The 21428-nt window shown below is 45.1% G+C and overlaps 1 protein-coding gene across 2 annotated transcripts; it reads right to left on the bottom strand.

Annotated features, from left to right (window-relative positions):
- Positions 1–952: 952 nt before the first annotated feature.
- Positions 953–21163, bottom strand: FBXW2 (F-box and WD repeat domain containing 2). 2 transcript variants are annotated; one of them, XM_070758697.1, is made up of 8 exons: positions 21077–21163; positions 16398–16503; positions 14325–14834; positions 10416–10610; positions 8685–8818; positions 6816–6902; positions 3709–3878; positions 953–1307 (listed from the first exon to the last, which is right to left on the bottom strand). In XM_070758697.1, exons 3-8 carry the CDS (start codon positions 14812–14814, stop codon positions 1019–1021), a joined length of 1365 nt encoding a protein of 454 aa, XP_070614798.1. In that variant the 5' UTR covers positions 14815–14834; positions 16398–16503; positions 21077–21163; the 3' UTR covers positions 953–1018. The 2 variants fall into 2 exon arrangements, with proteins under 2 accessions (XP_070614798.1, XP_070614797.1); XM_070758696.1 differs by lacking the exon at positions 21077–21163 and adding an exon at positions 18708–19073.
- Positions 21164–21428: the final 265 nt, after the last annotated feature.

A 21428-nucleotide genomic window follows, 5' to 3' on the forward strand; every position in this document is an offset into this window, starting at 1 on the left:
GGGAGATAGATAGATAGATCGATAAATAGATAGATAGATAGATAGATAGATAGATAGATAGATAGATAGATAGATAGATAGATTCATACATAGATAAATGGAGGGAGAGGGAGATAGACAGACAGACAGACAGACAGATAGATGGCTTCCATACCTTTATAAACCTGTTACGTAGAAACATAGAAGATTGACGGCAGAAAAAGACCTCATGGTCCATCTAGTCTGCCCTTATATTATTTCCTGTATTTTATCTTAGGACGGATCTATGTTTATCCCAGGCATGTTTAAATTCAATTACTGTGGATTTACCAACCACGTCTGCTGGAAGTTTGTTCTAAGCTGCTACTACTCTTTCAGTCAAATCATATTTTCTCACGTTGCTTCTGATCTTTCCCCCAACTAACCTCAGATTGAGCCCCCTTGTTCTTGTGTTCACTTTCCTATTAGAAACACTTCCCTCCTGAACCTTATTCAACCCTTTAACATATTTAAATGTTTCGATCATGTCCCCCCTTTTCCTTCTGTCCTCCAGACAAATATGGCCCTGTGTGTGAGAGGGAGGAAGGCAGGGGGATAGAGAGAGAGAGATGGAGAAAGAAAGAGAGAGAATGAGAGGGATGGAGAAAGAGAGAGATTGAGAGAGAATTGTGGAAAGAAAATAAGACCCTGTGTGTGAGAGGGAGGAAGGGAAGGAGGGGGAGAGAGAGAGAGAGACAGAGAGAGAGAGAGACAGAGAGAGAGACAGAGAGACAGAGAGTTGTGGAAACAGCCAAGATGCTGGGATACCTTGATTCTAAGAAAAAGAAACCGACTGTGCGTTGCAGGATGAAACTTCGTGTTAATTTCGGTTCATGCAAAGCATCGTCTCTCGGATTTGTGTGGCTGGCAGTCTCCATTCTCTCTTTTTTATTTTTATTATTATTATTATTAATTATTATTATCATCATCATCATCATTTTTGTAATATATATATTTATATATATAAAAAGCCACCTCCCGGAGTCCGTTGGCTGAGTTTTCAGCCATGTTCCTTCCACAAGACCAGGTGGATACTATGGTCAGGCATGCTGGTGGCGAACACCAAGCCCATATCGTTCTGACCGTCCAAGCCATCCAGCCAAGCCATTTCCCCTGCCAGGAAGCTCGAGCCCCGCTTCGACTTCCGGTATTCCGGCAGCGGCCAACGGCTGATCATTTTTTCTGTCCTCAGGTCCATGATGTATAGGTAGTGATTATCAAACAGGAGGGCGAAAATGTCACCGAAGCCCAGCAGGGACAGGTTTGCAAATTCGGGCGTTTTGATAACCCTGCAGGAAAAGGGAGAGAAAAAAAATCAGGGGAAAAAAAAAAGATGCAGCTATCGGGCGCAATTTAAGGTATTAGTTATCACCTATAAGGCCCTACATGGCTATTTACAGGACCGTCTTCTGCCTCACACTTCCCAGCAACTGATTACAGCCCACAGGGTTGACCTTCTCCAGGTCCCGTCAGCCAAACAATGTCAACGGGCGGGGCTGCTTGGGAGGGCCTTCTCTGTGGTGGCTCCGGTTCTCTGGAACCAGATTCCCCCGGAGATCCGTACCGCCCCCTCCCTCCTGGCTTTCCAGAAAGCCTTAAAAACCTGGCTTTGCCAGCAGGCCTGAGGTCATTGAGCAACAGCATCGAGCTCCGACCTAAAATGTGATGAATGTTTTATAGGGGTTTTAAAATCGTTTTATGCTGTTTTAATTTTGTTGTACAGGGTCCAGAGTCCGTGAGGAGCCTGGAAACGCCTGCAAGTAAACTAATCAGCTTAGACAGCACCAAAAACCCAGAGTCCTCTTCCTCCTTCTCTCAAATCCCACTCCCTTCTATCCCTGATGATGTCACTTAGCTGGGTAATGAAACGCTTGCAGGGAAACTACTAAGCTTAAAGTGTTCGGAAACTTCAGATCGTGCAGAATGCGGCCGCGAGAGCTATCGTGGGGTTTCCGAGATTCGCCCATGTTTCTACAACACTCCGTGGCTTGCACTGGCTGCCGATCGGTTTCCGGTCACAATTCAAATCCCAGCAGCCGATAAGGTCCCACAGAGTTGGCCTTCTCCGGGTCCCGTCGACCAAACAATGTCGTTTGGCGGGCCCCAGGGGAAGAGCCTTCTCTGTGGCAGCCCCGGCCCTCTGGAATCAACTCCTCCCGGAGATTAGAACGGCCTCCACCCTCCTTGTCTTTCGCAAGTTACTCAAGACCCACCTATATCGCCAGGCATGGGGGAATTAAGACATCTCCCCCAGGCTTTCTTATATTTTATGTTTGGTATGTATGCGTTGTATGGTTTTTAAATTGTTGGGTTTTTTTAATGCAATTTTATTATTATATTTGTTCCATTGTTATACTGTTTTTATTGTTGTTGTGAGCCGCCCTGAGTCTTTGGAGAGGGACGGCATACAAATCTAATGAATTGAATTGAATTGAATTAGAGAGCGCCAAGGACTCCTCCTCTCAAATCCCACTCCCTTCTACCCCTGATGACGTCACTTAGCTGGGTAATGAAACGCTTTCAGGGAAACTACTAAGCCTAAGGACCCCATAGTTTAGAACACTCCAGATTACGGCAAGTACCAGAAGCATTGGAGCAGTGATGGCGAACCTTTTTTTCCTCGGGGGCGGAAAGAGTGTGCGTGCATAATATCGCGCATACGTGATTACCCACACCCATAATTCAATGCCAGGGGAGGGCGGAAAACAGCTTCTCCTGCTCCCCGGAGGTCCTCTGGAGGTCGGATAATGGCCTGTTTCACAACTTCTGATGGGTCCAGTAGGCTCATGTTTCACCATCCCCCCGGAGGCACTCTGGAAGCCAAAAATGCCCTCCCAGAGCCTCTGTGTGAGCCAAAAATCAGATGTCTGGCACACACATGCACGTTGGAACTGAGCTAGGGCAACGGCTCGTGCGCCAGCCGATATGGCTCCGTGTGCCACCAGTGGCACCCATGCCATAGGTTCACCATCACTGAGTTACGGCAAGTAGCAAAAGCATCTTAGGACCTCCAGAGAATATTTGCCAACGTGATACTCAAAATCTATTGATCCAGTACCATATTTTGAGAGAACATGCATTTGCGGTGCACCAGAAATAGAAGACATTGCACATGTGCTATTCAATTGTAAACTATACTCCTCAGTAAGACCTCAGTATTTACAGCCCCTACTTGACAAAATCATACACTGGGACTGTAATAAACAATTATCATATTTTCTTCAGGGTACAAATATACATGTAGTTTCTAGAACCGCTAAGTTTATAGTCAGGGCTGTTCAAATGAGAATACGTTTTATAGAACATATTGGGGTGGCATGCAAAGGAGATGAACTCACTTAAGAATATTTTATATCAGTATCTTAGATATGTTTAATATAATCCTTTGCACGAGTTATATTTTCATGTTTTATTACTCAATTTTAGCATATTATACTGCATTTTAACTTATTATTTATTCAAATTCCCTCTGTTTTAGCCAATTTTATTGTAGTTTAACCAGTCACAGTTTTATGACGACCGATGTGGTCCTTTTCCTCGCTTTGATATGGTCGATTGACTAATCAAATAAAGCTGATATTGATTGACTATTGATCCAGAAAGAAAACAGCTCAGCTCAGCTTATTCTTTGGGGCAGCCGGCAATGAGGTTCTTCTTTTGACCATCTGATTTTAAATTCGGAATGGCTACCTGAGGATATCGTAGCTGGCGAAGTCCCACTGGTACAGCCCGATGGCCGAGCTGCAGACGATGTATTTCCCATCAAAGTGTAGCCGAGGCTGCAAAGAGATGCTCCGGTCTTCGGAAACCGCCAAGGTTTTCAAACATTTGCAGTTGATCTCTCTTCCGATTGGCCAGATCTGCGATGGGGGAGGGGGGGGGAAAGGGAAATTAGAAAAACAGGAAATTGTGGCTATGTAAAAAAAAAAAAAAGAACACAACTTTCTTGATTAAGCCTTCTGCCATCTCTGATGCTTCCTCAAAGGCTGGCTGCATAAACAGAGAGATAGAATCAGGATCACGTGAAGTGTTAAGACCACTTTATAAAGCCTTGGTGAGGCCACGCTTGGAATACGGCACTCAGTTTTGGTCGCCACGATGCAAAAAGGATGTTGAGACTCTAGAAAGAGTGCAGAGAAGAGCAAGAAAGATGATGAGAGGACTGGAGGCTAAAACATATGAAGAACAGTTGCAGGAACTGGGTAAATGGCTAGTTTAATGAAAAGAAGGACCAGGGGAGACAGGATAGCAGCCTTCCAATATCTCAGGGGTTGCCACAAAGAAGAGGGAGTCAAGCTATTCTCCAAAGCACCTGAGGGTAGAACAAGAAGTAATGGGTGGAAACTTATCAAGGAGAGAAGCAACTTAGAACTAAGGAAAAATTTCCTGACAGTTAGAAATAATTAATCCATGGAACAGCTTGCCTCCAGAAGTTGTGAATGCTCCAACCCTGGAAGTTATTAAGAAGATGTTGGATAACCATTTGTTTGGAGCAGTGTAGGGTTTCCTGCCTAAGCGGACCTAAGAGATCAACCCTGACTGATCTTTAGAAGGCCAGATGCTTTGGCCACCTAATGTTGTGGTTAGCTCTGGCCCAGCTCCTGCCCCAAGGACTGTGGATGTGGGGGAGACATCCACATGCTGCAGGCCTGTTTTGTCCCCAGTGGAATCTGCTGATGAAGGCTCCTCTGACCAAGAAGACATGAGTGACAGGGAGGAGGAGAGTGTAGCAGACAGCTCAGAAGAAGATCAATTCTCTAGCTCCTCTTTGGATTCAGAACAAGAGTTAATGATACAGCCACGCATGCGGAGAGCGATGCATAGGCAACAACAACTGAGAGATTATTATCAAAGAAAATGAGGCCACCTGTGGTTGGGTGGGGCTGTGGTCATTAGTGAGGCTGCTATAAATAGCAGCCTGTGGGTTTGGCCATTGTGGAGGATTATCTGATTGTTGTGTTTCGTGACTGCTTTGCTGACTTTGATCTTTGTGTGCTGATTTTTCCCCGCTTTGAAACTAACCCAGAGCAAAGTGTGTTTCACTTTGTGAAAGAAGGACTGTGAATTGCCTCACAGCTGCAAGGTAAGTATCACAGAAGTGATAAGGGACTTGTACAAATTACCAATTTGTTTGGAGACAAGTGCTCTTTGCTATACAAAAAGAGGGCTCTATTTGCATTTTCGGTATAAAGAACATTGTTTTGAATTTTCAAACGTGTGTGTGTCTGAAATTGTATCTGTGCATTTTTGGGAGGATTCTACCAGAGAGCTCGACAGAACACCTAAGGAGAAAGAAAGACTCATTGGAGAAGAGCCTAATGGTGGGAACGATTGAGGGCAGAAGAAGAAAGGGACAAACAGAGAACGAGGTGGCTGGATGGAGTCACTGAAGCAGTCGGTGTGAGCTTTAATGGACTACAGGGGATGGTAGATGACAGGTGTTGTGACCCGTGCAGCTGGTAGTGGATCCCGTCTGAGATGGGGCTGATAAGGTGATATGCAGGCAACCTGTGCAACTGGTACCCGAGTCTGACAGTGAGGAGGCTGGTGAGTACTTGGTACCAGAAGCAGAGGTTCAGCCAGAGCCTTCGGAACCTCCAGCACTGCACAGCAGTGATGAGAAGAAGAGGAGGAGCCTCTTCTTAATGCACGAGTACGCAAAGCTGCCAAGAGACAGGAATGGCTACTCGGGAGTAGGTCTCCTCGGGAGTCGGCTTGGGGCTAATTGGCCACTCCCCAAGCCTACTTAAGGAATGATGGAGTCAGAAAAAACTCTGCAGGAAAAAAAACCCTTGATAGTTTGTTCATTCATGTGCCTCTTGTTTGGAAAACCTCTGCTCGGCTTATCTCTTTTGGCTTGTGTTTTGTGGACCTATTCCAGGCGTCTTGCCTACCTCCATAAGCTTCCTGCAATATCCAGGACTAATTACTTATCTTTACTTATCCTAAGATTTTTATTAATATTGCTTCTTCATTGCCTATTTGACCCCTGTGACAATCATTAAATGTCGTGCCACATGATTCTTGACAAATGTATATTTTATTTTATGTACGCTGAGAGCATATGCACCAAGACAAATTCCTTGTGTGTCCAATCACACTTGGCCAATAAAATTCTATTCTATTCTATTCTATTCTATTCTTTACTATCTGATTTAAGGACTTATGCCAGTTGTTAATGCCATGCAATTAATAGCTGGGGTTGTTTTAAAGAAAAGACTGATTTAAGATTTATTTGGGTGTGAACACTACGAAGCAAAGTTTATTAGTAGTGGTTAATCAATTAAATGTAGGTTTGAACAAACTATGTGTGTGCTACGTTTTCTCTGATCTGTAGCTGGGGCAGAACATCAGGAAGGCCTAGAGCAGGGGTAGGCAAAGTTGGCTCTTCTAAGACTTGTGGGCTTCAACTCCCAGAATTCCTGAGCCAAGCACGCTAGCTCAGGAATTCTGGGAGTTGAAGTCCATATGACCTAGAAGAGCCAACTTTGCTTACGCTTGGGGCCGTGATGGGTCGGACACCACTTGACAACTAACTAACATGTTTTTGTGACCTTCTCACAAGTCAACGGGGAAGCCTGATTCACTTAAAGGCCATGTCACTGACTTCAACAACGGTGGCGATTTATTCAATGACTGTGGCAAGAATGGCCTAACTTAACGTCTGTCTCACTTAACAATGGAAATACTGGGCTCTATCGTGGTTGCTAAGTGGAGAACAGTCCCTGCTTGTGTAGTCCTCAAAGGCCAACCCACTCCTTTCCCCCCCAATTCATAAATCAAAAGCTTGGACGTACCTTGATTTCGTATTTATCCGCACTTAACAGGATGTAATCGCCAGGGTTGTGCATGAGAGATTTGACTTTGCTCTCTTGTAAGACCACCTGCCATTAAAAATAATTTTAAAAAACGATTACAGTAAGGCCGCAGACACGTACATGACACAAGCCGACTTAATACATTTGTTCCAGTTGGTCTCCGGTCACAATTCAAGGTGTTGGTTATTATCTATAAAGCCCTACATGGCTTAGGGCCAGATTATTTACTGGACCGTCTTCTGCCGCATACCTCCCAGAGACCAATAAGAGCACACAGAGTTGGCCTCCTCTGGGTTCAGTCGACTATGCAATGCAGGTTGGCAGGATCGTGGGGAGGGCATTCTTTGTGGCCACCCCGGATCTATGGAACCAACTCCCCCCCCCCCCGATGTCTGTACTGCTCCCACCCTGCTGGCCTTCCGAAAGGCTACGAAGACCTAGCTTTGCCGACAGGCCTGGGGGCCGTGAACTGTCCATCTTTCATGGCCAAATTGTATTGAGTGATATGTATGTTTTGATTACATAGCTGAGTTGTGGGTTTTAACTGGGGTTATTGTTTTAATTTGTACTTGACTTCTTTTGATTGTTAACTGTACTTTTTATATTGTTTGTAAGCCGCCCTGAGTCCTTCGGGATTGGGCAGCATAGAAGTCGAATAAATAATAATAATAATAATAATAACAACAACAACAACAACAATAGTAGTCATAACAATGATAACAATGGTAATAACAATGATGATGATGATGATAATAATAGTAATAATAATAATAATAATAATAATAATAATATTTCTTGAGCCTGATTAAACCTGACATCAGATTTAATGTCACTTGCAAACAACAGGAGTTACGACTGCTGCATGGAAGACCTGTAGATGGTGGGGGTCTGAGAAAATATCTACAGACCCCTCACCCCCTGGACACCAACCGTTTCAACTCAAAACAGCCAGATACAGGGACCCCTGGAGGTGCTTTTTCAAGAAGCAACTGGGCTTTGGTTTTCTTTGAAGAGGTTTCGCTTCTCACCCAAGAAGCTTCCTTCAGTTCTGAGTGAATGGTAGAGGAATGTAAAATCAGGAATGTAAATCAGGAATGTAAAATCCTTCTGTCTTCTCGTGATGGGAGAAGAGCCGCTGCTATACGGCTAGTCTTCAGCTTTTGACAACTGTGTTGTTAAGTGACTACGATCATGATTGATCACTTATATCTTTTATCTACATGGAGAGCTTATGAACTGAGGACAAATTCCTTGTGTGTCCAATCACAATTAGCCAATAAGGAATTCTATTCTGTTCTATTCTATTCTAATTCTATTTTCTTTCCAATATCCTATCCTATCCCTTATTCTCTCCTTTCCCTTATTCTATTCTATTCTATTCATTCCATTATTCTATTCTAGTCCATTCCCATTTTTTCTATTTCTACTTTATTTTCTCCTCTTCTCTTCTCCTGTTCTGTTCTATTCTAATCTAAGTCTATTTTCTTTCCACTATTCTATTCTTTGCAATATCCTATCCTATCCTATCCCTTATTCTCTCCTTTCCCCTATTCCATTCCATTCCATTCCTATTTTTAATATTTCTATTGTTTTCTCCTCTCCTATTCTATTTTTCTATTCTGCTCTGTTCTATCCTAATCTAATTCCATTTTCTATCCAATATCCCATCCTATCTTATCCTATCCCTTATTCTCTCCTTTCCCCCATTCCATTCCATTCCCAATTCCTATTTTTTCTATTTCTAGTCTATTTTCTCCTCTCTTCTATTATTCTATTCTTCTGTTCCGTTCTATTCGTACTCCGTTCCATTATTATGTAAGAGGTTGGCTTGGGCAAAAGGCTACTCACCTTTGTGACCCACTCTGTGTGTCCGGTCAACGTGTTGAGGCAGGCGCTGGTCGATAAGGCCCACACTTTCACCGTGAAATCCGCTGAGCCACTGACCAGGATATCGAGGTCGTCGTCGTAATCCACACTGAAAACTAGAAGAGGAGAAAAAAGGGGATTGTCTCCATTGCCGGGTGAGAATGGATTATGCCAGTGGTAGAATCCAAAGAGTAATTCGAAGGGGGGTAAGAGTGGCAGGGACACACTGGCATGAGAGGTGCCTGGCCGCCCCCTGAGGTGGGTCATTTTCTTGCCGACGTTTCATGACCAGGCGAGGTAACATCATCAGTGCTAGCAAGGGTTAGCATTGATGTCTGGCACCGACGTTACCGACTTTGGCAATGAATGTCCGCAAGAAAACCACCGAGCTCAAAGAACACCAAGGACCCCACTGTCCTCCTCCTTCCCCTCCTTCACTCCGCATACCCCACTCCCTGCTAGCACTGATGGTGTTACCTAGTTGGGTCATGAAACTTCTGCAAGAAAACAATCAAACTCAGAGAGCACCAAGGACCCCAGCCGTCATCCTTTTCTTCCTCCTCCTCCTCCTCCTCCTCCTCTCCACATCCCACTCTCTTCTAAGCCTTGATGATGTTACCTAGTAGTAGTTGGGTCATGAAACGTCTGGAAGAAAACAATCAAACTCAGAGAGCACCAAGGACCCAACACCTCCTCTCCACACAACCCCACTCCCTTACTAGCCCTGAGGGTGTTACCTAGTTGGGTCATGAATGAAACCTCTGCAAGAAAACCACCCAGCTCAAGAGGGCACCAAGGACCCATCAAACACTTTCCCCCCCGTTGGTATTTTTGTTCTAAGACAGTGATGGCGAACCTTTTTTTCCTTGGATGCCGAAAGAGCGTGGGTGCATGCTATCGCGCACGCGCAAATGCCCACACCCATAATTCAATGCTGGGGGGGGGATGAAAGCAGCTTCTCCCGCCCCCACGCCCCCCGGAGACCTTCTGGAGGTCAGAAACAGACTCAGGGTGTCCAGGGGGAAAACATTTTGAAATTCCCTGATATTTCCCTGTAACTTGCGATATATTTAAGGAGTTTGTCGTAGATGATATCATACCAAACGGCTAAGCCATGGAGAAATATCGGTAGTGGAGGAAGCAAGTTCTTGCCACAGTGATGCGCATTTTTGCTTAACTCTGCTAGGCAACGCAATCCGTTTTTGGGGTTTTTTGCATGATTTCCCCCTTACTTTTAAACATTTTAATATAGCTTGGTTTCCCCCCCCTAATTTATTCCGTTTTTTCACGAATTCCCTGATAATTCCCTCATATTTCCCAAACCGCTGATTTCCCTGATATTTCCCTGTTTTCCAGATGTGCGGAGACCATTTCCCAACTTCTGGTGGGCCCAGTAAGCTTGTATTTTGCCCTCCCAAGGCTCCACAGGCTTCCCTGGAGCCGGGGGAGGGTAAAAACGCCTTACCCCATCCCCCAGAGCCAAAAATCAGCTGGCCTGCATGCATGTTGGAGCTGAGCTAGGGCAATGGCTCGCGTGCCAGCAGATATGGCTCCGCGTGCCACCTGTGGCACCCGTGCCATAGGGTCGCCATCACTGTCCTAAGCCGTCTGCGGAATGACTGCTAAACCGAGGAAGCAGCTCCACGTGACAAAACTTTGTAAGACAACTGCTTAATAACGGACGTTAACGCCCTCCTCGAAACCCCGACGTACCTGCCCCGGTGTGGCCTCGGAAATGCTGGGTTTTGGCTCCCGAGCTCCATTCCCAGCAGGCCAAGGTGTTATCGAATGAGCCGGTGACCAGCTTCTGCTCATCGAACTTGACCGCTGCACACGTGTGGGTCTGGATGCCGTAGACGCACTGCCCCGTGCTCACATCCCACAGCTTGGCCGACAAGTCGTCGGAGCCTACAGCCGCCAGGGAAGAAAAGAAAAGGTTCGTTTAGGGGCCCAGGAGCCGCCTGGCTCAGAGTTATGGATGACCCAATCCACCGCAAACCAACAGAGACTGGATACAAGCGGTGTGCCACAAGGGTCTGTTCTGGGTCCTATTCTTTCTAATATGTTTGTGAGTGACATAGGGGAAGGTTTGATAGGGAAGGTTTGCCTATTTGCCGATTACTATAAAGTGTGCATTTAGGTTGATATTTCTGGAGGCGTCTATAATATGGCAAATGATTTAGCTTTACTAGATAAGTGGTCAAAGCAACGGAAACTGCAGTTTAATGTTTCCAAATGTAAAATAATGCACTTGGGAAAAAGGAATCCTCAATCTGAGTATTGCATTGGCAGTTCTGTGTTGGCAAAAACATCAGAAGAGAAGGATTAGGAGTAGTGATTTCCGACAGTCTCAAAATGGGTGAACAGTGCGGTCAGTTGGTAGGGAAAGCAAGTAGCATGCATGGCTGCATAGCTAGAGGTATAACAACAGGAAGAGGTTGATTGTGATCCTGCTGTATGGAGAACTGGTGAGACCACATTTGGAATACTGTATTCAGTTCTGGATAAAATTGATAAAATTGAATTCAATTGATAAAATTGAATGGCTAGAAAATGGCTACAAAAATGATGAAAGGTCGAAAGGGGTGGATTCATGGTGCTGGTGGCACAGAGTTTTCCCTTGAATCCCCGCTGCCTGGGGGCTATGGTTCCCATGGAGCCAAGCCTGATCCTCCCTGAAGGGGAGGGGATGCAGGGGCTGCTGCTGGGGGGGCTGGTTTGGGGTCAGTATTCCCCACCAGTCGAACCGGTTTGTCTTGCACCGGCAGTGGGTTGGGCAGCTGTGCCTAAGCGAGGAAGCTGAGCCGACACCGCAACGAAAGGATTTTAAAGTTAGCTCAAAGTCATCTGGAGAGAGAACTAAGAAACATGCTGGAGCAAGAAGAACTGAGTTAAGAATGGCGCTGGTGATATCGGCCGACCGGAGCTTGGATTGTTTTTCTTGATTTTCAAATGGGAACAAAAGCTTGGGGGAAAAAATGGAGAGGAAGCAGCTAACTGGCTATTGGAAACAATAGCGGAAAGCTTCTGGAAGGACAATAAAAGCCCAAGATTGAGGATTTTAAAATTTGTTTATCGGATTATTGAACTATTTTTATGAATTTTAGCAATTTGGTTTTAATTAGCCGAGAAGATTAAGTTTTTATTATATAAATAAGTTTAAAATATTATTTTTTTCTGTGGAATTAATAAGATTGCCACCTGCTGGTTCAAGGAATAATGACAGGAGAAGATTTGTTGGCCATACAATTTGTTTTTCGGACTTGGCTTCTGGAACACCTTATCTATTCTGATTGTGAACTTTCTTAATTATTTCCATCTGAAGACTATAACATCTTGAAGAGGAAAATTTATATTGTTCTTTAAGAATTATTTAGAATGATATATTTGTAAAATTAAAGGAATGATGTAATGTTTAAGCACAGAAAAAAGATAATATCATTTACATTCTTAATAATAACCTTTCCTCCCCTTTGTATTGCTATTGTTATAATTAGATGAAAGGCAGGATGTGAACAATTGTTTTTTCTCTTGTTGTATGAAGAGAAGTAAATTTGGAACTTTCCTCGTAAAGGGCAGTTATATTAAAATGATGGTTTAAAAAACATGAATGAAAATTAAATAAATTAAAAAATCTTTGGTGGTTATGTCCAGAGACAAGAAAATATTGGAAAAAAATAAATAATTGGTTGTGTCAAATAACAAATACAAAAATAGAATATACACCAGAGTTTTTTCTACTGGATATTATGAGAGGTACCTATTCTAAAATATCTAAGCTTGCATATTACAACAGCTGCAAGGATTATATTTGCACAGAAATGGAAAAATCCGCAAATACCTGAAGACAATGAGATCATCAAGAAAATATACGATTGTGCAGAGATGGACAGATTGACAATGGAACTTAATAATCGAAAAGAATCGGACTACAGTGATCCCCCGATTATCGCGAGGGTTCCATTCCAAGACCCCTCGCGATAATCGATAACTCGTGATGTAGCGGCACGGAAGTAAAAACACCATCTGCGCATGCGCGTCCTGTTTTCCATGGCCGCACATGCGCAGATGGTGGAGTTTGCGTGTGGGCGGCAGGGAAGACCCCTTCGGCCGCCCAACAGCTGATCTGCTCCGCAGCGCGGCAGCAGCGAGGAGCCGAAGATGGGGTTTCCCCGTTGCCCAGGCAAAGGGGAAACCCCAAGATCGCTTGCCGCTTGCCTGTTCGCCCGCCCGCCCGGCTGCTTGCTTGCAGCGCGGCAGCAGCGAGGAGCCGAAGATGGGGTTTCCCTGTTGCCCAGGCAAAGGGGAAACCCCAAGATCGCTTGCCGCTTGCCCGTTCGCCTGCCCGCCTGGCTGCTCGCTTGCAGCGTGGCAGCAGCGAGGAGCCGAAGATGGGGTTTCCCTGTTGCCCAGGCAACGGGGGAAACCCCATCTTCGGCTCCTCGCTGCTGCTGCGCTGCCGAGCAGATCAGCTGGTGGGCGGCCGAAGGAACCTTCCCTGGGTGCCGCCCGCCGCTCGAGAGCAAGAGGGGGAGAGATAGAGAAAGAGAGAGAAGGAAAGAAAGAGATGAGAGAGGAAGAGAGTGTGAGAGAGGAAGAAGCAAGATAGAGAAAGAGAGAGAGAAAGAAAGATGAGAAAGGAAGGGAGTGACGTCATCGGGTGGAAAAATCGCGATATAGCGATTCGCAATGATCGGGATTGCGAAACTCGGGGGATCACTGTATTATGAAACCTGGACAAAATGGTACCAATGGACAAAAAAAAGAAACTCAAAAGAAACATCGAAATAAAATATTAAGAAATCTAAAAGTAATTAGAAGACAATGTCGATAGGAATGTATATATGATGTAGATTCATCTGTAAATATGATTATGTACTTTAAAAAAAAATGGAAAAATTTAATAAATATATATTGGGGGGAAAAAACATGAATGAGATAACTAAGAAGTTAAGAAATGAACTGAAACACTATGGCATAGTTTTAGTAGAAAAAGGCAAATAGCCAAGGGAAATTCTTGATAGCTTATAGCATTTTGAACCCGAATGAGAACAGAAAAGAATCTTTGAAATCTGGATAACAAAATTAGAAAAGGAGGTAGCACAAGATAAATTATGTATACCGAAATAAAAAATTAAGAATTTTGATTAAGAATTTGGCAATTGATACTATATTGCATTGTATTCTAATTTGAAGGTATGTGAATTTGTATTTCTGTAAGGTGTGGAGGAAAAAAAATTTAACCCCCCCCCCCCAAAAAAAAAAAAAATAGTGGAAGGTCTTAAGCATAAAACTTATCAGGAAAGACTTCATGAACTGAATCTGTAAAGTATGGAGGACAGAAGGGAAAGGGGGGACCTGATTCGAAACATTTAAATATGTTAAATAAGGTTCAGGAGGGAAGTGTTTTTCATAGGAAAGTGAACTCATGGAGGCTTCTCCCTGCCTTTTCCGGTTACAGTTTTGGAGGGTTGGGTTTGTAAGTGGAAAATGGTTCTTGAAAAGAGGCAAAAAAATCTTGAACACCCGGTTCTTATCTAGAAAAGTTCGTAAGTAGAGGCGTTTGTAGGTAGAGGTACCACCGTACTCGCAAGGTTCCGGATCTCGATGGACCTTCCCTACCTGTACAAAGGAGTCCATCTTTATAGTAAAGGGCATAGACCCTGGCACTGTGTCCAATCAACGAGGAGGTCTCAAAGCCCTCGTGGTTCTCCAACTGCTTCATCCTCAGGATGGCCTTCAAGTAGACTTTCTTCCAGTGGAGGGCCTCTTGGACCGAGTCATCAATCTGCCAGCCCAGGTTCCGGCAGGCCGCCTGCCACACCTCTAAGCAGGCGCTGATGACCTTGTTCCATTGCTTAGAGACCAGGCAACAGGTGAGTAAGGTCTGCGGGTCGAGCCATTTGAGCAGGTAGAAACTCAGCTCGAGCGGTAGCAGTCTGAGGAAGTCCCGCTTGAGCAGCGCCTCGAGGTTGTTGGAGAGGTGCTTGAGCTGAGCGGCGCCGCTCAAGGCAATCAGGTGATCGAGCGCCTCATTTTTCTGCAAGTCCACCAGAGAAAGAAACGTGACAGAAAGTTTATCAAGCCATGCTTCAAACTCCTTCCTCTCCATAAGGTAATGGAAACATTTACCTGCGAAGCATCAAAACGAGGAGGTTAGTTCGAACGCTCAAAAAGTCCAAGGCAAAACATCGCTACAAAGACGTTAAACACCCCGAAGCTAATGAAGTACTAATACCACTCTATAAAGCCTTAGTTAGACCACATCTACAGTACCGCATCCAGTTTTGGCCACCACACTACAAAAAACACATTCATTCATTCATTCATTGTATTTATATGCCGCTCATTCTAAAACAGACTCAGAGCGGCTGACCACAGTTATAAATACAACCACAGTAAAAAAAAAAAAAAACACCCTGTAAAAAAACAGCAACAATAAAATCAGCAGTATGATAAAAGCAATAATATCATTACAGGGTGTCCAGGGGGAAAGCATTTTGAAATTCCCTGATATTTCCCTGACATTTCCCTTTATCTTGCGATCTAGTTAAAGCGCGGTCGTAGAGGACGTCATACCAAACGGCTAAGCCATGGAGAAATATCAGTAGCTGAGGAAGCAAGTTGTTGCTCATTTTTGCTTGACTCTGCCAGGCAGCACAATCCTTTTTTTTTTAAAAAAAAACCATTATTTTCCCCTGACTTTTAAACGTTTTAAACCATTTGTTTCCGCCGATTTATTCCTTCCCCCCCAAAAAAATTCCCTGATATTTGCCAAACCGCCGATTTCCCTGATAATGCTCTGATTTCCCAGGTTTGCTGGACACCCTGATTAATACTTCTCTATAAAGCCTTAGTTAGACAACACCTAGAGTACTGCATACAGTTTTGGTCACCACACTACAAAAAAGACATTGAAATTCTAGTCTAGAGAAAGTGCAGAAGAGAGCAACCAGGATTGTTAAGGAGACTGGAGACTATAACATACAAAGAGCAGTTGTAGGAACTGGGCATGGCCAGTCTGGTGAAGAGAAGGACCAGGGGAGAAATGATAGCATGAGGTCAAACTCTGTTAAGGAGTATGCAGAGTGACTCCTGAGTTATCAAGGTTGCACATACACAAAAGAAACATGGAATTCCAGCAGATAGTCAATAGATATGAATAAGGTTTCAATCCTACAAAACCAGATACATTAAAGTGTATAAAATAGCTAAGCAAATATCATAGTCAAGTTAAACAGTCCAGTCATACGCAGTCAAATCAGTCAATAACTCTCAATACTACAAGCCTTACTTGTTCAGCTTACAAATACATAAACCATATTCGAACACAGTTCTTACTATAGCAAGCAGCAATACCAAACAGAGAAATAACAGAGAAAGAGAATCATGCTTCTAGCTCCCTCTAGTGGCAATCTCCAACACTAATTCTTCAAACTATAGTGCTTCAATACATACAAGCATTTATTGTTAGCCGAACCCAACTATTATGTATAGAGTACTAACAACCCCAACCCCAACGCAGCCCTCAATGAAATCGCGTTTGATACCCTTGCTCCAACCATTCCAAAGGGGAAAAGACCTTGGTGAGGATCGGTGAATGGAAACCCTTATCTTGTTCCTGCACCTTCTCTGCTCCGAAGCTTTTTTTATTCCTAGCCTTCGAGCTGTTTGGGAAAGAGGTTAACGTCTAACCTTTGATAGTTGTCTGTGATAGGATGGTGCTCAGTGGCTTGCTGCCAATTCTCCTTCTGCTCCTTGGAACCGAGCAGGGGCTGCCCTTCCTCTGTGGCCATTTCTCCTGTTCAAAATCACAAAGACTCGTATCAGTAACCCGAGGCCATTGTAGGCTCCTCAGAGGTCTCCCACTTCCTAGTGCTTTTACAGCCCCTCTCTAAGCCGTTGACAGAATCAGCCTCTTGCCCCCAACAATCTGAGTCCCCATTTGACTCACGCCGGAAGGAGGGAAGGCTGAGTCAACCTTGAGCCGGTGGTGAGATTTGAACTGCTCAACTACAACTAGCAGTTAGTTTAAGTAGCCTGTAGTGCTGCACTCTAACCACTCTGCCACCTCGGCTCTTGTATGCCTTGCTCAGGAGATCTTATTATCCTTCAGGTAAGTCTGCTCTACAATGATAAACATATATCCATTGCAAGATAAAATACAGGAAATAGTATAAGGGCAGACTAGATGGACCATGAGGTCTTTTTCTGCCGTCAGTCTTCTATGTTTCTGTTTCTAATGATCGGTTTCTGGCTGCCTGGAAAACCATCAGGGTGCATGCAACCCGAAATATGGGCAGGCCCTGATGATGTTACCTAGATGGGTCGTGAAACTAACCACCAAGCTCCGAGAGCACCAAAGTCCCCACCTCGGAAAGGCCTCTAAATTTAGGGCTAAATGACATCTATCGTACAGGCCCAGGCTTTCTCTAAGAGCCGTGGTTGCTAAGGCATCTCCAAAACACAGCTGAATGAAACAGGACCTTCAATAGCTGGTTCTATTTTCCATTCACTGTTCAAGAGTTTAGTTATTTCAGTTAGGATTAAGAAATGAGATTTGTGTTGTTGTTTTTTTAAACGGGAACACCCATTTGGGTAAATGTCAGTGGGGGAAAAAACACAATGGTTAAAATGATCCTTCCTTCTTCTTTCATTTCCCATACTCTTTCATTCTTCCCTCCCCTCCTCCTTTTCTTCTCCTCCCGTCTCCCTTTCCTTCACTCATCCTTCCCTTTCCTCTCCTCCTTTTCTCTTTCATCCTTCTCTCCCTGCTTTTCCTCTCCTCCCTTCCCCCTTCCATTCATTATCCTTCCCTCTTCTCCTTTTCTTTCACCCTTCCCTCCCCTTCCTCCCTTTCACCCTTCCCTTCTCTCCTCTTCTTCTCCTCCCTCCCCCTTCCCTTGCTCATTCATCCTTCCCCTCCTTTATTCTTTCATTCTTCCCTCCCTCCCTCCCCTTCCTTTCATCCTTCCCTTCCCTCCCTACTCTTTCATCCTTTCCTTTTTTCCTTATTTCCTTCCCTTTCTTTTCCTCCCTTTCCCTTCCTTTATTCTTTCATCCTTCCCTTCCCCTTTCATTCTTCCTTTTTTTTCCTTCCTTCCTTCTCTTCCTCTTTTCCTTCTTTTATTCTTTTATCCTTCCCTCCCCTCCCCTTAATATATTAATATTTATTGGATTTGTATGCCGCCCCTCTCTGCAGACTCCCCTTACCCTTTCATCCTTCCCTTCCTCCTTTCCCCCTCACTCATGCAAAAAGGCTTTTGTGCAATCCCATGGAAACGATCAGCTGTCCTTTTTTATTTGCTGTTTTGGCTTTGCTTCGTTACATAAGGCACTTACAAGAGATTTGATTGCAGGGTGGAGAAAAAACTGTCAAGGATTAACAAACTGACAGGAGAAATGAAAAGGGTGTTTTTAAAAAAAAAAAAAGATAAATAATGAACAACAGCCATAACAGGGAGAATGACATAAATGCCTCACAAAACCAGCTGTGGATTGCAGCCAACTGTCTCCAGAAACTTGTTCTACACAACTATTAAAGTACAAAAATCTCAAATATTCCCACCCCCATTAAGCCTATCTGCGTACATTTCCTGCATGCTTCTGCCTACAATGATTTAATACTTGCAGCCACAGTGCAGGGGGCAATTGCTTCAAACAAGCTACGTGCTTCAGACAGCTCTTATTCTACCTGCAACTAGTTCAGGCGTGTCTCCAGCATTCCTGGAAAGCTGTTACAGGAGAGCCTCGGGGAGGAAGAGCCGCCACCGATAAGCAAAAATTCAGCCCAGAGAAGGAACGAGGGTGTGGAAAGGGACACAGAAGGGGCCTTCCCTAGTTTTGTTGGAAGAGCGAAAGGAAGGCAGGGAGAAGCATGCATGGGATAGAAAAGGTGGATAGAGAAAAATTATTTTCTCTATCTCACAATACTAGGACGAGGGGGCCCTCCCTAAAGCTCGTAGGTAAGAAAGTGAGGACAAATAAAAGGAAATATTTCTTCACCCAGAGGGTCCTTGGTTGATGGAATTCCCTTCCAGAAGAGGTCATGAAAGTTGTCATCCTGGATAGTTTCGGGGAAGGATTAGACAGATTCATGGATGCCAAGTGTATCATAGGTGGGTATTGAAATGGATGTCCAAGTGCCGCCTCTATGTTGGTTGAGGCAGGCAGGGTTCCCTTGGGTACCATTTGTTGAGGGTCAAGGGAAAGGGAGGGTTTTGGCTTCTCTTTCTGCTCAAGATCCCCATGGACAATTGGTGGGCCACTGTGTGCTTTGGCCCAATTCAGCATGGCTCTTCTTATGTTCTTAAGCACTTTCAGAATTGTTTACTAGACGTTGTTACTGGCCCTTACAATAAAGGAAGGGCTGACTTTGATGGCTTGTCTGCCTGTGTTGGTGAAAAACCAGAGGTGCTTTCTCCATATCCTATCACCGCAGGGGGGTTGTTCTGACTGGCAGGAACCCCTATCACTGGCTGCCTCCAGAGGTTATGGGAGCTCTACTAACATTAGCATTTAGACTTACATACCGCTTCACAGTGCTTTTCAGCGCTCTCTAAGCAGTTTACAGAGAGTCAGCATATTGCCCCCAACAATCTGGGTCCTCATTTTACCGACCTTGGAAGGATGGAAGGCTGAGTCAACTTTGAGCCTACTGAGGTTCGATCTGCCAAACTACTGGCAGCCGGAGATCAGCAGAAGTGGCTTGCACTCTAACCACTGCGCCACCATCATTGGAGGTTTTCAAGAAGAGACTGGACACTCATGTTCCTCCTGATGGACTAGAGGACCGCTAAGGTCCCTTGCAACTCTGTTATTCTGTGTGACCTAAGGGTTTCTTTTTACTGTTCATCTTTTTTTGTTGCATCTTTTATATTTATATGGAATCTTATAAGAGACCGGAAATCCATTTGCCTGGAATTTGCCTTGAGCAAGGGGCTGGACTAGATACTAGAAGACCTCCAAGGTCCCTTCCAACCCTATGGATCTATATTCCGGGATATTGATAACATCCCTATTGTACATTCTGCTGTTGTTTTTCATAGACTACCTTACAGGTAGTCCTCGACTTGCAATTGAGGCCAGAGATTACGTTGCTAAGTGAGAAATTTATCAAGTGAGTTAATGCCCCGTTTTATGACTAGAAGATCGCAAAAGGTGGACCTGTGACTCCAGGATGCTGCAACCGCCTTGAATATAAATCAGTTGTCAAGCATTTGATTCGAACTATGAGGATGGTGCAAGGGTCATGAGCATGAAAAACACCCCTCCCACTGACGTTGTAACTTTGAACGGTCCACTAAATGAACAGTTGTAAGTGGAGGACCGCCTGTAACCTCCGTATTTTTCAGAGTGTAAGACGCACCTTTTTCCCCTCCTAACAGAGGGTGAAAATGTGGGTGTGTCTCATACACTGAATGTAGCCCCACCCAGCCTCTCAAAGGGAGCTTTGGAAGGCTGAAAACAGCCTCTGAAACGCAGGCGGAGCTTTGCAAGGCTGAAAACACAGAGATTTGTAAGCTTTCAAACAGAGCTTTAGAAGGCTGAAAACAGACTCTGAAATGCAGCTTGGCAAGCTGAAAAAACAACCTCGATGGACCTTTGCAAGGCTGAAAAAAGCCTTTCAAACAAAGCTTTGCAAGGCTAATATACCCGTTCCAAACTGTTTTGCCAGATGGATAGTGGTAGGCAGTATTTTTTTTTCTTAGTTTCCTCCCCAAAAAGCTAAAGTGAGTCTTATACTCCAGTGAGTCTTATAGTCTGAGTAACACGGTATTTGGGCTTTTGGGGGGGGGCAGGGGGTGTCTCCTTTTTAGAAGACTGGAATGCTATTTGTCCGAAATAGAATAGGCTCTCCCTGGTTCGAGCCGGGGGTGGGTGGGCTAGATGACCTCCAAGGTCCCTTCCAACTCAGATTCCAATTTGACTATCTCTGTGGGGGGTTTTCCCCTTTTTCTGAACGGCTTTTTTCTTTTCTTTTTTTGGAATTGAAAAGGGATTTCTGACCTCAACCCAAGCCCCCCCCTCTGAGGCCCACCCACCCCTTTTTTTTTTAAACTTGCAGAGAGCCAAGCTGGGGCTCATCCCTGGGAGGAAAGGGAGGGGGGAGCAAGCAATAGCAGCCCCCTCTTGACTCCATGTTCCCCCCAGCGGTCTCCATGCGCCCCCCCACCCAACCCATCGAAATCCTGTCCCCGCCCCTCCCTCCTTTTTCCTGCTGGCCCCGCCCCCTGCCTGTTGGGGGGGTCTCCATAGCAACGCGTGCCCCCCTTCCCGGCTCATTACCCCAGGCTTGCCCCCCCCTTGGCTCCCGCCCCCTCCCTCTCCCCTTCGTTCCCTCCCACTCGCCGCTCTCGTTTGGGGGGTCGAACCTGCCGCCACCGGATCCCAGCAGAGCTCCTGGCCGGGAAGCTTCCGGCGCGGGTGCACTGACGTCATCCCCTCCGCGCGCGCACGCGCGCCTCCGCCCGCGTCGCGAGAAAGAGGAAGAGGCGCCCGTCCATAGAGACGGAGAAGGTAGAAGCGTCTTTCCCGAGGCCGTTTCCGGGAAGTTTCCGGCGCGGGGGTACTGACGTCATCCCTCCGCGTCTCTAGAAAGAAAGAGGAGGAAGAGGCGTCGTCTATAGAGGCGGAGAAGGGAGAGGCGTGCCTTCCCGCGCGTCGGCCTTAGTTACGGTGTTTCGTCTGGAGAAGCCAGACTCGGGGCGTGAGGGGTGGGAAAGG

Source organism: Erythrolamprus reginae, chromosome 8, assembly GCF_031021105.1.
Source record: "Erythrolamprus reginae isolate rEryReg1 chromosome 8, rEryReg1.hap1, whole genome shotgun sequence".
Taxonomy (NCBI): domain Eukaryota; kingdom Metazoa; phylum Chordata; class Lepidosauria; order Squamata; family Dipsadidae; genus Erythrolamprus; species Erythrolamprus reginae.

What these genes read in the sequence shown, in the direction of transcription:
- FBXW2 (XM_070758696.1), bottom strand. Translation starts at nt 18,995, where the DNA reads ATGCTGAATTGGGCCAAAGCACACAGTGGCCCACCAATTGTCCATGGG. An exon ending in AGATGGACTCCTTTGTACAG is followed by an intron (nt 10,611 to 14,324) that starts GTAGGGAAGGTC and finishes TGGCGGCTGTAG; the next exon opens with GCTCCGACGACTTGTCGGCC. An exon ending in CCGAGGCCACACCGGGGCAG is followed by an intron (nt 8,819 to 10,415) that starts GTACGTCGGGGT and finishes CTCCTCTTCTAG; the next exon opens with TTTTCAGTGTGGATTACGAC.